Source organism: Mesoplodon densirostris, chromosome 12 (genome assembly GCF_025265405.1).
Source record: "Mesoplodon densirostris isolate mMesDen1 chromosome 12, mMesDen1 primary haplotype, whole genome shotgun sequence".
Taxonomy (NCBI): domain Eukaryota; kingdom Metazoa; phylum Chordata; class Mammalia; order Artiodactyla; family Ziphiidae; genus Mesoplodon; species Mesoplodon densirostris.
In genome coordinates this window covers 12,428,775-12,442,620 of record NC_082672.1, presented here as the reverse complement: position 1 = coordinate 12,442,620, position 13,846 = coordinate 12,428,775, and the positions used below count along the sequence as shown (strand labels likewise).

The window sequence follows — 13,846 nt, the reverse complement described above, 5'->3', positions numbered from 1 at the left end:
GATCACGGGCTCTGGGCATGCAGGCTTCAGTAGTTGTGGCACGTGGGCTCAGTAGTTGTGGCTCACGGGCTCTAGAGCACAGGCTCAGTAGTCGTGGTGCACAGGCTTAGTTGCTCCACAGCACGTGGGATCTTCCCGGACCAGGGCTCAAACCCATGTCCCCTGCCCTGGCAGGAGGATTCTCAAGCACTGTGCCACCAGGGAAGTACCAAGAGAAGCTTTTTTAAAGAAAGGGTAATTATTACTTGTGGCCCATTATGCATTCTTTGACAGAATCATTACATCAGTTATTTTAAGCACACTGTCCTAAAACTGCTGATTTTTCATTTCACTTCTCCCCTCCCCCATCCCCCTTGCTCTCACCCCTTCCCCTGCTCCCCTCCCCTGCACACATTCACCTTCTCATATTACACTTCTGAATGTCTGGTAAGAAACAATTTGGGTTGATCTTTAGACATTCCACCTGAAAATATTCTCCCTACCATATTGGCAATTGTTAAGGTTGTAATTTATCTATGTTTTCCCAGAAGGCTTGCGGTGGGTAACATGAGTTATATTTGCTATACCCACTGACCTTAACTCTTTTGCCAGATGGTTGTGAAGAGAGCTGTTTGCTCTTTACTTGCAGACACAGAGAGTATGAAGCATTAAGGGGGCAAACAAGCACATGCTTAGAATTGCTTTTATGAGATGGTTTTGGACTAGAGAATGTTCTGCGATGCTACAAAGGCAAAGGCATTTACAAATCAAGATCAGTAAGAACCTGATCTACATATCCCATAAATATATAGTTTTCTCTAAAGTACTGAGCTGTGCTTTATCCAGTTACCATTTAAAAATCTCAACTTCACTGTATTTTATTTTACATAATAGAAAATATTTATTTACATAGCGCTTTCCCCCAGAGATCCCAAGAAACTCAGATATAGTCACTTACAGCTTTGTAACAGCTGAACGGAGAGTGCATATTACATCATGGGAGAGGGAAGTCTCTGGAACAGGTTTTCTTGGAAGTGCTATGGCAGAGGAGTTCATTGTCAATGCCCTTTCCAGATAAAAAGACACTATCACAGTAGTAATGGCTGAGTTTCATACCGCTGTGTGTAGGGACATGCTTTGCCTAAAAGCGGCCATCATATGGGCTTGTCCCTGGGCCTTTCGGCGACTCTGGGGCAGGATGATGCAACTTGCATTTGGGCATATCCAACGTGGAGCAGACCGTCCACATGTTGGATTCCTTTTGAAGTCCTGAGGGAGAAAGAGCTGCAAATTAAGTCCAGTTAGTACTTTCCTTTCCTTCCCGTTTGTTATTTTAAACAAGTGAACAAGGACAAAACCTCCCTGCCCTTGGGCGGGTCTTGGCCTCCTGCCAGCCGTCTGCCCTCCCCATCCCGACTCTCTGGGCCTTTCTCACTTCCTGGGGTTAGTGAGGCTGAGAGGGAGGAGGTGGGGGGCAGGGAGGTGGTATCTTGGGAAGAGAAAACTGGCAACGGGTGGGTTTGGGACTGGCTGGGTTCTGTGAACCACCGCAGGCTTCATTTTCAATATTCGAGTTTGAAAATCATAACTAGGAGAGATTGAACTTAGGCCATCGGAGACTGCGGTGAAGGGAAAAAAAAATGAACAAAGCCTCGAGGAAAATGTGATCTGAGAGGCGTGGGGGCAAGCCATTTGGGCAATAAAGCATCGGAGGGTTTTCGAGAAGCAGGTTTGAGGGAGACAAGGCCAGATTACGGAGGAGCTGGGCCAGGTCGAGCCTTCCTTCAGCAGGCCGCAGGGACGTGGTGGACGGGCCGAGGGCAGGAGATTAACATTCAGTCTAGTTTACTCAGTGCAGACTCTGGGCCCGGCGAGGGTGCAGACTGGGAATTCAAAGATGCTGTCTTTGCCCTCAGGGTGCTCACAGTCTAGCAGAGTGACAGACAGCTGAGCATATAATTTCAACATAATAGAATGAATTCAGAGCAGACAATATTCCAGAGTGTTGTGGAAGACATACGTGAAGTTTAGCCTCCTGTGTAGTCATGGAGGACTTCCTGGAGGAGGGGGTGCCTGCATTGCTTCTTAAAGAATGAGGAGTTAATCAGGAGAGGAATGGAGAAGGAAATTCCAGGCCAGGGGTCAGCATGAGCCAAGGCAGGGCACTGTGAAATGCTGCGGTCACCCTGGCCGTTTGAATTTCCAGCACACGGTATGCAGGTGCTGAGGGATGAGGGGTGTAAGCAGGACTGTCTTCTCTCTTCCCTGTAAGGCTGCAGAGGCTGTGGGTTTTGCCCTTCCTCAGATGCCTCTTCTGCACAAGGTCAGAGAGAGGTTTGCATCTAAAAAGCAAATCTGACCATGGGATTACCAGGATTAAAAATCCCCCAGTGGACCCCATTGCTTACAAGATAAAGTCCCGGACAGCCTCTCCCCACCTCGACCTTTAGCTACAACACCAAACTTCCTGTAGGTTCCACTTCTTTCTTCGGGTTTTCCCTCAGCCAGAGAGGACCCACGTAGACCACACATGCAAACTGCCCTATCCCACCTGCCCCTGTCATCAGGCTCACCCCTGCTTGTCTGTGATGAAGGGTTTAGCTCCTCCAAGGAGCTGCCCTTGACCCCCTTTCCCACCTCGCCATCAGGCACCTTTCTATACTCCCATAATTCTCAGGGTCTCTCCTTATCTCACACATTGTTGTGTAATTATCCCTTTGTGTATAAGGTTGCTCCTAGTATGAAATAATAGCTCCCAAAGGGTGGGTAACTTTCTCCCCATCTGTTTCTATGGTACTTGGTTCCAGGTAGTGAGTGGATGCATCTGTGTCTCCTTTCCTCTTCCCTGGGCTGGTCCCCACCCCAGCCCCTCACCAGCTCCTGGCTACTTTCCTTCAGGCTTCACTCCTTCATTTCCCGAGGAACATCCTCTCTTCTGCTCTCCATCCTCATGGTTTCCGAGTCTACTTCTCAAGGCTCCTATCTCAGGCCAGGATCCTGTATGATTCCACAGTAACTCCGTGCGGTCAAGTTGTCTGTATCGCCCACCTGATGGATGAGTGGTTAGACGCTGGGAGAGGTGAGAGACATGGTCCAGTGTCACACAGCTGTCAAGTGGCAGAACTTAAACACAAATCTGTGCTCCTAACCAAATCAAGCCTCTCAGTAAGACTTCAGTGAATCAGACTGTGCTTCACTTGCCAAGGAACCATGTGATGAAGGGTTTTGTGTAAAGTAGAAATTAATCCTTAATTTACTTCTTTTCATAACTTGGATTTTTCAGCTTGATTTGATGGGTGGGAAATGTATTTATTATGAATGCACTCGGTGAGTGGATTTTCTAGCATGTGAATTCTATCTCAAAGGGAAGAACAAAACAAAACTGATTTTCTAAACCTGTGGCTGGTTATTCTAACTACTAGTGAACTTCAGCGTCTTCTGTGTGACTAGCTGCGTTCTTCTGCGGAGGTGGGTTTTAGTGCTTGGAAAATATTGCATGGGAGTTTTTCAACTTACTCTGCCAGAAAGGAAAAACTAATTATCTTTTAGGACCAACCTAGAAATGGACAAATGACCAAATACTGTGATGGAATGACTAAACGGCAGAAAATATTTTTCTAGGAGTTTTGGGTGTGGTAGGAATGTACTTGTCATCTTTTTTATGTATCACTTATTCATCTGTTATTTTTAGCATGAACCCTCATCTCCTTCCCCTCCCACTTTCTAGAGCAGACCATAGCCTTTCTGAGCTCATTAAATAAATATAGCTATATTAGCAATAAGGAGGAAACTTTCGCACTGCATTTGTGTCCGTGCTTAAAAATGGGAGTTTTCCTCCTTAATTTTTTGTTGATAATTTTTCTTTTACAAATGAAAGATAATGAAAACTTCCTTTGTGTGACTTTTCTTCATTCATGTTATTTTTGTGTTTTGTGCACAGGTATTAAAGAAGTGAAAGCTCAAGCTCCATAGAAGTTGAGTTTTGATTTTCATGTCCTGATGAAATAAATGTCTGGGGCAATTATCAGTACTTGTGGAATGTAGGAAATAGGGGGGAAAAACAGTCTTGGGTTAAAGGAATTGATCTGGGGCATTTTCATTTTTGATTATATTAGGAAGAAATCTCCAGAAATTCCCTGATAAGTGTGAGCTTGGATAATATTGCTATTTTGGTGACGATGGTTGAAATTTACTGCGGTAGTATGTATCATAGATACAAAACTGTCTTCTATTTCTCCCTTTCATTTAAGAAAAATGTATCCTTATCTCATCTTTTGAGGGATAAAGGGATAAAAATAAAATGTTTTTCCTTTTAGTTAACATTAAATTTGGGCTGGGGCTTCCCTGGTGGCACAGTGGTTGAGAGTCCGCCTGCCGATGCAGGGGACACGGGTTCGTGCCCCGGTCTGGGAAGATCCCACATGCCGCAGAGCGGCTGGGCCCGTGAGCCATGGCCGCTGAGCCTGCGCGTCCGGAGCCTGTGCTCCGCAATGGGAGAGGTCACAACAGTGAGAGGCCCACGTACTGCAAAAAAAAAAAAAAAAAAAAAAAAAAATTCGGGCTGAACTTGAAGATCAAGGCTGGTAGGAAATTGAGAGGCAAGATGTTCACCCATTTGAGAGTGTGGATAGTCTTACATCTTCTCTGTAGAACACCTGGGGATTTGTGGGTAGAAATGCAGTTGACAATTAGATGAAAATTTAACTGAAAGTTGCTCAGTAATTACTGGATAGTGCACGATACCCACCTTGTGAGCGAGAGGACCAAGGGCTCAGGGACTGCGTTCTAAGTGCTCGGTTCAAGCTTGTTCCTGCATGTTGTTTCCATCAGGATCAGCTTTGGGCCTTGGTCAACCTGGAGGGGCTGGCTTATTGTGTGGGCCTGGTCAAGTCACTTCCCTCCCTGGGCCTCAGTATTCTCTGCTGAGAAATGAGGGTGTGGCGACCCTAACTCCCTTGCAAGCTCATTGCCTGTGTCCACAGACTTCCCCAGTATTACAGGGTCTGTACTGAGCTTGTGGGTCTGGCCTTTGTACTTTTCTCTTCCCTCTAAGTAACCCAAGCACCCAAATCCATGTCCTCACTGGACTTTTACCTGCATATTCTCCCACATCCTCCTCTACAACTTTGCTGAGTCTGTGCATAGAAAAATCAAATATTTCATTGTTTCTTATCCAACCACAGATCCTCATCTGAACACTCTGTCCGATTCTCTCCGTAAAGAGCCATGACCTTAAAAATAAGATAAATATTGTCTTTAAATACGGACTAGCTGTGTGACTAATGATGGCTTACTCTGCCACAGAGCTCTGTGGGATGAAGGATGTATTAGTCAGGGCTCTCCAGAGAGACAGAACCAACAGGACGTGTGAAAAATATATTTGTAAAGAGATTTATTATAAGGAGTTGGCTCATGTGATTACAGAGATGGGCAGGCCCCAAGATCTGCAGTGAGTCAGCCAGCTACAGACCCAGGACAGCAGATGATGTGGTTTGCATCTGAAGACTGGCAGGCTGGAGACCCAGGATGGGCCAGTATATCAGTTCCAGTCAAAAGGCAGGAAAAAGGCCGATATCCCAGTTTGAAGGACCATCGGGCAAGAGGAATTCTTCCTTGCTTGGGGAGGGTCAGACTTTTTGTTCCAGCCAGGCCTTCAGCTTATTGGATGAGGCCCACCCACAGGCAGGGCAGTCTGCTTTATTCTATCTACCCATTTAAATGTTAATCCCATCCCAAACACTCATAGGAACAGTCGGATTAGTGTTTGACCATACATCTGGGCACCCCTGGCTCAGTCAAGATAAGGACAGGAAGCATCATTGAAATGGAGAAGTCATAAAGTCCATTCTCATTTGCATTTTCTACTAAGTTCAGATTAAAACAATTTCTCTACAGTGTGCAGTGCTGATGGAGATACTAGTTCTCTTGAAACAGAGTCACATATATTAACGAACTTCTTGATCTTTGTAAGGTCTGCTTTGGGCTTTTGGGGTCTCCCAGCCCCTTCTTTCTTTCAACAAACCTAAGCATCTGAATTCATTTTCTTCCTATGAACTTACCTGCGTTTTATCCCAGGTTTTGGGTAGAGAGGTCTAGGTGTGCTGAAGATTATAAAGTGTTTCTGGCAAAATTTGAAGATTCCCTGTGTATTGTTTAGGATAGAACTGTCTTTTCCTTCCAGTGGTGCTTTGATGTGTAGTCATTTAAATGCATTCAATGATGCCTTTAAAAATCTTTGTAAACTGCAGAAGTCAGTGAAAATATGAGAGATTGTCATTTTCCCTGATCTGTAGTGATTGGCATAGACCTGGATTTTATCTTATTAGGTATTTTGTCTTTTTATTCCTCTGTGGATGGCATGGGCTCCTTTATTGTCTGGTATCCAATGACTCACTGTTTTTCTTTCCTTTCATACCCCCCCGTCCCCCTCCCCAGAACCCCTAGAAAGCATCTCATAAGCTGTTTCACGTGGAGTTATAGATGAGGGATAAGCTTTAATACACTACCCAACCTAGAAATATCTGCATATTATTAGAAGACAAAAGAATGTGTCTAAGTTGTGGATGTTCAGGTGTCAGCTACTGAAGATATTTGTGAGACAGAACTGGGAATATAGTTTTGCTGGGACTTATCGCTCCTGGTATGTGTAGTTTATAGTTACAGAATACCCATCCATTACTTCTGGAATCTAGAACTCTCTAACATGGCAAGACCACGAAGAGATTTGCAGTTCAATTTGAACTGCCGTGTTAGTCTAGAACAGTGGTCCTCACTCAGGCTGGTACCAGAGTTGCTGGAGGTGCTTTTGAAGTGTCAGCTTTTCTGGGCCTCATGCCTAATGAGTAGACTCCTCAGGCAGTGGAACTGGGCATTTTTCACTTGTAAAAGCCAACAGGTCATTCTGGTATTGATTCAAGGCTGACATGAGTGGGCTGTTACATCACTAGCAAGGTCATACAGCGTCTTAAATGAAGTTAAACTGGAGATTGAGATTTTTCAGTGCACTCTGGGACTTTTGTTGTTTTGCGGACAAACTGTGACGGATCAACAAATTATTTATTTAGACCTTGTAGCCATCATATTTCTTTTATGTGGAAAAGTTGTGCAGTGACCTTCTAAGAAATGGATACAGAGAACTTGGAGGGGGTCTAGGGAGCACCCAGAATTTGTCCTGCTTTTCCCTGGGCAGAGACTGAGGGGACCATAGTGTTAAATGTCAGAGAGCCTTCAAAATATCATTTATTCAGGATCACGGGTTGACCTGGAAAGTGTACTGTGAAAGTTTAGGATCTGTTTGGGTGCTAAACTTGGCAAAACTAGAGATGCAGTTGTTGCAAATGAAATGACACAATTCTTGTACCGAATCATTGTAAGCCTGCACTACAGACCTTCTCTTGAATTTCGAGATTGCTCTGAATACCGTTTGAAGCCCTGCTTTCTGTTCTGTTCTGAATCCCTACGTTGGCAACTTACTAGAGCCTTTCTTCACCTATTCGTTTATGTTTAAATGAAGGTATTACTTACACACCACGTACTTTGACATTCTTGGAAGAAGGGAGAGTGGCCCCCGGAGTTTATACTTCTTTACCAACTCATGACTTAAGTTTCGAAGAATACGTAGAAACTTCTGTCGTGTAAATAATTATATGTGTCTTAAGAAAGATGTGTAGATGGTGATTCTTCTCTAATATACTCAAAATAGGAGTAAAAGCTCTGTTTGGCCTTGTGCCTGCAGTTCATCTGCTTGTTATTTTAAGTCATTCTCAGAATGTACAGAAATGTGCAGCCACTTGCCTCCATTCAGCCAGCATCTGTTTGTGTGCAGACCAGTTCATCTGATTAAGATCAGAGGCTGTGAATGTAAATGAAACAAAGTGAAATAACTGACTTTCAGTTGTGCATCCTGCCTTAAGTCAGCCTGCTTTTCAGTGCTAGAGTTCTCCAAAGGTCATGGCATGGCACTGTATTGGGACCACCGGCTTTGTTTTGTCTTTGCCATCCTGATGCAGTACAGTGCGGTCCGACCCCATGTGTTTGGGCAGGACGGCTTGAGATGGGGTGAGCAGGGAAGGCTCATTTCAACCGTGCAGCGCCAGCTGAAATGACTTTTTCCTTAAAGTTTGTGAAAGGGGTCACGTTTTCAATTTGACCCATGAGCACTTCTCATTTTTATTTAAATTAGTCCTATTCTTGCTTAAACAGATCCAGCAGTGGGAGCAGAACCTGGAGAAATTTCACATGGATCTGTTCAGGATGCGCTGCTATCTGGCCAGCCTGCAAGGCGGGGAGTTGCCGAACCCCAAGAGCCTCCTTGCTGCTGCCAGCCGCCCCTCCAAGCTGGCCCTGGGCCGCTTGGGCGTCTTGTCAGTTTCCTCTTTCCACGCTCTGGTAAGTTTCCAGGACGGCTGTTCAGTGGTGTGAACGGGGAGCACTGCGGATGCTCACCTTTCTCCAGCTTGTTGACATTCAGCTCTGCTGCGACTTAAGCCAATAACTGACCAGGGCCACCCAGGGGCCAGGCGCCGGGGGAGGGATGATTGGCGTCCTGCTACAAAGTCCCAGCATCCCAGCTTCTTTGCTGCTCGTTCTCGGAATCCCAACTACTAATACACAGTTATTAAATATTCACATCTGCGTCTGCCCTGTCTGTTCCACCTCGTACAGTCAGGAAGGTGGAATCCTCGAGGAGCAGCAACAGTGGTGTGAAGAATTAAAGGGCCGACGGAAGGTTGTTGGGTCTGTTCTCCCGAGAGCCCCACTGGGTTTTCTGAAATCGCTCCCTCAGCGGGGGTGGGGGGTGGGGGTGGGTGGGTGGTCCGAGGGTTGTTGTGCTGACCCTGCTGCCCACCCCGAAGAGGTGTGAATGTTGTAACTAGACGTGTTTATCCAGATAAGGGACATCTCTATGGTGGATGCGGTCCTGGTATGTCAGACCTGCAGCAGTTTTGGGGGCTGCTCAGAACACATTTATAGCAGGCAGGGCTTTACTCCTGTTCTAGGGCAATGGTTAATTCTCTCTGTCATCTAAATAATGGCGCCTTAAGATTTTTCTAAATTGTTTTGAATTAGGTATGTTCTAGAGATGACTCTGCTCTCCGGAAAAGAACACTCTCACTGACCCAGCGAGGAAGACACAAGAAGGGCTTATTTTCTTCATTAAAAGGGCTGGACACGCTCGCAAGAAAAGGGAAGGAGAAAAGACCGTCTATAACTCAGGTGAGTTTGCCAACGTGGGAGGGACAGCAGACTTAGCGGGGAATCCTTGATATGCCATAAATCATAAATGTCCATCACCCTTCAGAATGAGATAAAAGTTCCTGCAAAGGGATGCAGTATTAGCATGAATTTTTTCCTCAAATGGAAACACACAAGTTGCTCAGTCTCTTTTTGGCACTCCCAAAGAGGTATTCACACCTTGCTCACATCTGCAGCGCACGGTAACACAAAAATAAGAATCATCAGAAAAGAAGCCTTTAGAAGTAATTGTCATAGATTTTATACTAAAGAAAAAAAAAGGAAGAAAGTGCTGATACGTGCTCCCACGTGGATGAACCTTGAAAACATGATGCTAAGTGAAAGAAGCTAAACACAAAAGGCCACAGGTTTTATAACTCCATTTACATTAAAAGTCCAGGATAGGTACAACCATAGAGACAGAAAGTAACTAGTGATTGCCGAGGGCTGGGGGGAGGGGCGCATAGGGAATGACTGCCAATGGATATGGAGTTTCTTTGGGGAGTGATAAAAAATATTCTGGAATTAGATGGTAATGATGATTGTACAACTTCGTAAAAAAAAAAAAAAAAAAACCCAAGGGCTTCTCTGGTGGCGGAGTGGTTGAGGGTCCACCTGCCAATGCAGGGGACACGGGTTCGTGCCCCAGTCTGGGAAGATCCCACATGCCGTGGAGCGGCTGGGCCCGTGAGCCATGGCCGCTGAGCCTGCACGTCTGGAGCCTGTGCTCTGCAACGGGAGAGGCCACAACAGTGAGAGGCCTGCGTACCGCAAAAAAACAAAACAAAACAAAAAACCCACAAAAAAACCCAAAAACCAACATGTAAAATTAATAATAGAGTAGCAGCAACTAAATTCTATTGATGGTGCTGGATGCTTTGCTGACTTCATCTTTATGACACAAAGTAGACGTGTTGTCATCACATTTTACAGATGAGGAGCCTGAGACTGGGAGAGGTTGAGTCACTTCCTTTCTGCGGCTGTTCACGCAGCAGCCGAGGGGCAGGGCTGGGACTTGGTCTACCTGGATGCTGCAACACTGGGCCCCATTGCTGCTGCTTAGTTTTCTGGAGGAAAGGCAGCTCTTTCAACATTTTGTCAAGTTAAAAATAGCCTGAGTGCTTATTGTTGAAATGTGGCCCAAGGACAGTGAATTGTTTTCAGAACATTTTGAACACTCATATCTGAAGTATTTCCTAATGCTGTTAATACGGTATATGATAATGATTTTTATGTTGCTGAGCAATATGTTTTAGGGTTATTATTTTTTGAAAGACTGTTGAAAAGATGAGCTATCACAGAATGATCTGATCGTTTAAGTGAGTTGGGAAGTGAGTTGTGATGAAGTTCAAGGAAGTTCTTGTTTTTACTTCTGATGCGTTGCTGTTATTCTGAATATGCTGGCAGAGAGGGTCACATTTTATGAACTTTATTTTCTAATTTTATATGGATATACACATTTGATTGTGCATAACAGTTTTGTGAAATAGGTGAGTAACAGGGTTAGAATCAACTTCTTTGACCCGTCTGTAATCCTAAAACAATAAAGCTGGAGGTGGTGGGACATGGGTTGATTGATTGAAAGAGGACAAACTCACATGGAATCCCTTTTACTTGGCCACTGTTTTTTTATACTCACAATTGGAAAGAATATCACGTTTAAAAATTGTGGTTCTGGACTTCCCTGGTGGCGCAGTGGTTAGGAATCCGCCTGCCAATTCAGGGGATGCGGGTTTGAGCCCTGGTCCAGGAAGATCCCACATGCCGTGGAGCAACTAAGCCCACGAGCCACGACTGCTGAGCCCACGTGCCACAACTACTGAAGCCCGCGCGCCTAGAGCCCGTGCTCCGCAACAAGAGAAGCCACCGCAATGAGAAGCCCGTGCACCGCAACACAGAATAGCCCCCGATCGTCGCAACTAGAGAAAGCCCGCATGCAGCAACAAAGACCCAGCGCAGCCAAAAAAATAAATTAAATAAATACATTTATTTAAAAAAAATTGTGGTTCTATTTGTACTTTAGTTGTGAAAGTAATCATTTGTTGGTTATAAATGGAAATGTATTTCCTCGTTATAGACTATAGTTAACTATAAACCATTGGCTAATGCTGGGCTTATGTTTTTGAATTCAACTTCTGTGAAGTTTAAATAATGTCTTTGAGGCAAATTCTGATTTTAATCAAGGTAGCCAATTCTGTATAATTAAATGACAATGATAAATATCTTGATAATTTGCTTATAAAATGTTGACGTTTAGCAATTAGATATGACCCTAATATGCTCTTTACCCCATCATATGTAGTAAATGCCCTTAATGTAAGATTTCTTGAGAAACAAAAGCATTTGGTTGAACATTTTTGTTTTAAAAAGATATGACACTGGTATTTGTATAACTGAATGCAGTTGAGGTAGTAGGTATCCGTAAATGTGTAAATGGCCTGTTTGTTAATGTTTAGTGTTCTACGACAAAATCTAGAAGATAAAAATTGGAAAAAGTAAAGGAAATTATTCCTAGTCCCTCTACCCAAACACAGCCACTTTTAAAATTTAGCTTTATTTCTTCCCAATATTTCTTCTATGCACATTTACAAAACAGTTATAAGCTTGATTTTGGTGGCTTTGCCAACTTTGATTTCTGCATCTTCAGAAACATGTACTTCTTGGTAAAAGCAGCATCAAGAATATCCAGGATGACTTGAATAATATATATCATAGAAAAGTAAAATATGTAACCATATGGGAAGAAAAAAAGCACCTTTAAAGTTAAAACTTTAAATGTAGTAGAGTAGTAAATAGTACACATTGCAATATGAAGATCTTATCAAATGTCATAGGCCTTAAATTTTTCAATATTGAGAAAGGGTAGCTGCCAAACGAATATTGCAGAGCCATTTCATGGGTCTTTTCTTCCCTCCTGCCTATCAGATATTTGATTCAAGTGGCAGCCATGGATTTTCTGGAACTCAGCTACCTCAAAGCTCCAATAACTCCAGTGAGGTAAACGTTGCTGTAGATGGCAGCCATCTTATTTTTACTTGGATGACGCAAATGCTATGTTAATGAGGGGATGCTAGTTCTGAATCTTTACCTGAATCTGTTGAAAATACCGTAAAGTTAGAACTCAAATGGTCCTGAGTAGGTAAAAGATGTTTTCAGAATGCCAAGTATTTTTGAAGGTATCTAAACTCATGATAACTCCATCTTCAAAGTGGTATAGCTAGACTAAAGCAACTTTAGTTCAAAATAGCAACTTTCATTTATTCGTCCCTATTCCTCAGCAGTTCTTACCATCATTTGAGAGTCTGGTGAGTCCAAACTTGCATTTTCCTCTCAGGGTGTCTGGGGGCTTCACACACATATTACATCATGCTGCGAATCAGTAGCCTTTGGTGCCCTCAGTGGAGCTGAATACAGGGGCCCCGTCTAGTCCCCAGGACAGCTTCTGACTGAGTAAATCCTCAAAACCATTTCTGAATGGAATTCTGGAGTAGGGTGAAGGTGGTCTTGGTGAGCTCATGCCTCTTCTTTGTGTCTTTTTCAAAGACACAAAGCTGTGTCTCCCCTAAAGCTGTGTTTCATGTTACGATCTATTTCTCTTACCATCTGCTTCACCAAATTATTTGCTCTTAGGTTTTATGTCCAATAAACCTCTAAACTCTTTGTTGAGGTTGAAACATGATTTTAACGGCTTGGACAAACTTAATGTGCTGTTGCAGAAGTAGGCAGTATTACTTAACAAATTAATTGGGATAATTCAGTGAATTGGCCATAGTTTGAAAAATCTGAGGAATGGTGGAGTGTTAGACCCAGTGATGGGTCTGGGGGAGGTGAGTGAGGAACCTTCCGGTGATCCTAAAATATACACCATAGACCACTACCTATTCTGCCTCCATGGGAGGTTGGCCCAACCGTGGGTGCTGAGCATGGGCTCAGTTCCATGGTTATTATAGAGACCACTCTGGGGGGCAACTCTGCCCGAGCTGTCCTGAAATGGGGTAGAGAACCTCTGCTCAGAACCCTACCCTGACCTCCCACTCACAGAGGTCAGGGGCTGCCAGAGGGCAGGTCATGAGATGGGGTGCCTGTGCCTGGAGGCTGTGTCATGGGCACTGCTTCTGGCTGGTCTCTGTGCCCTCCTTTGGCCAGCTTTGACCAAACGGGGCCCTGAGGAAGCCAGATCCATACCTTCCTTTTTTATAAAACATACCATCAAAATGGTGGACTTTTCATAATGAGTAATTTCCATTCCCTGCCCCTTTATTTCTATATACATGCAAAGCTTATTTCAAAATCAGATCAAAATGCACTATCCACCAGGGATTTTACTTGATTAAAAAAAATTAGTTCACTATCATTTACTTGGTTCTTACAATCCTTTATGGTTAGTCATCCCACCAAGTGTATATGTCATGTCTCCCAAGCAAACTTGTAGCTAGGACCCTTGATTGTGTGTGTGTTCTCAATCCATGACTCACTGCTAAGGATATAATATTGCTTAATAAATTTGCCTATTAATTGTCTATATTAGATGTAGCCCTTTAATGGTTGAGAAGAGCTCTTTGATCTGTAATGAAAACCCATAATTTTCATATGTCTTCCAGCATTAAATAACAACTTAAAATTCCTACTTTGA

The 13,846-nt window shown here is 43.8% G+C and overlaps 1 protein-coding gene across 3 annotated transcripts in view; it reads left to right on the top strand.

Moving 5' to 3' along the window:
- TIAM2 (TIAM Rac1 associated GEF 2) overlaps nt 1-13,846 on the top strand; it is a 232,760-nt gene that overhangs the window by 145,570 nt on the left and 73,344 nt on the right. For 2 of the 3 annotated variants that reach the window (XM_060114497.1, XM_060114498.1), the window contains 3 exons: nt 8,182-8,367; nt 9,049-9,195; nt 12,139-12,210. In XM_060114497.1, the coding sequence (XP_059970480.1) occupies nt 8,182-8,367; nt 9,049-9,195; nt 12,139-12,210 (405 nt within the window). The remainder of the gene's footprint in view (nt 1-8,181; nt 8,368-9,048; nt 9,196-12,138; nt 12,211-13,846) is intronic. The other variant, XM_060114499.1, reaches the window with a different exon arrangement.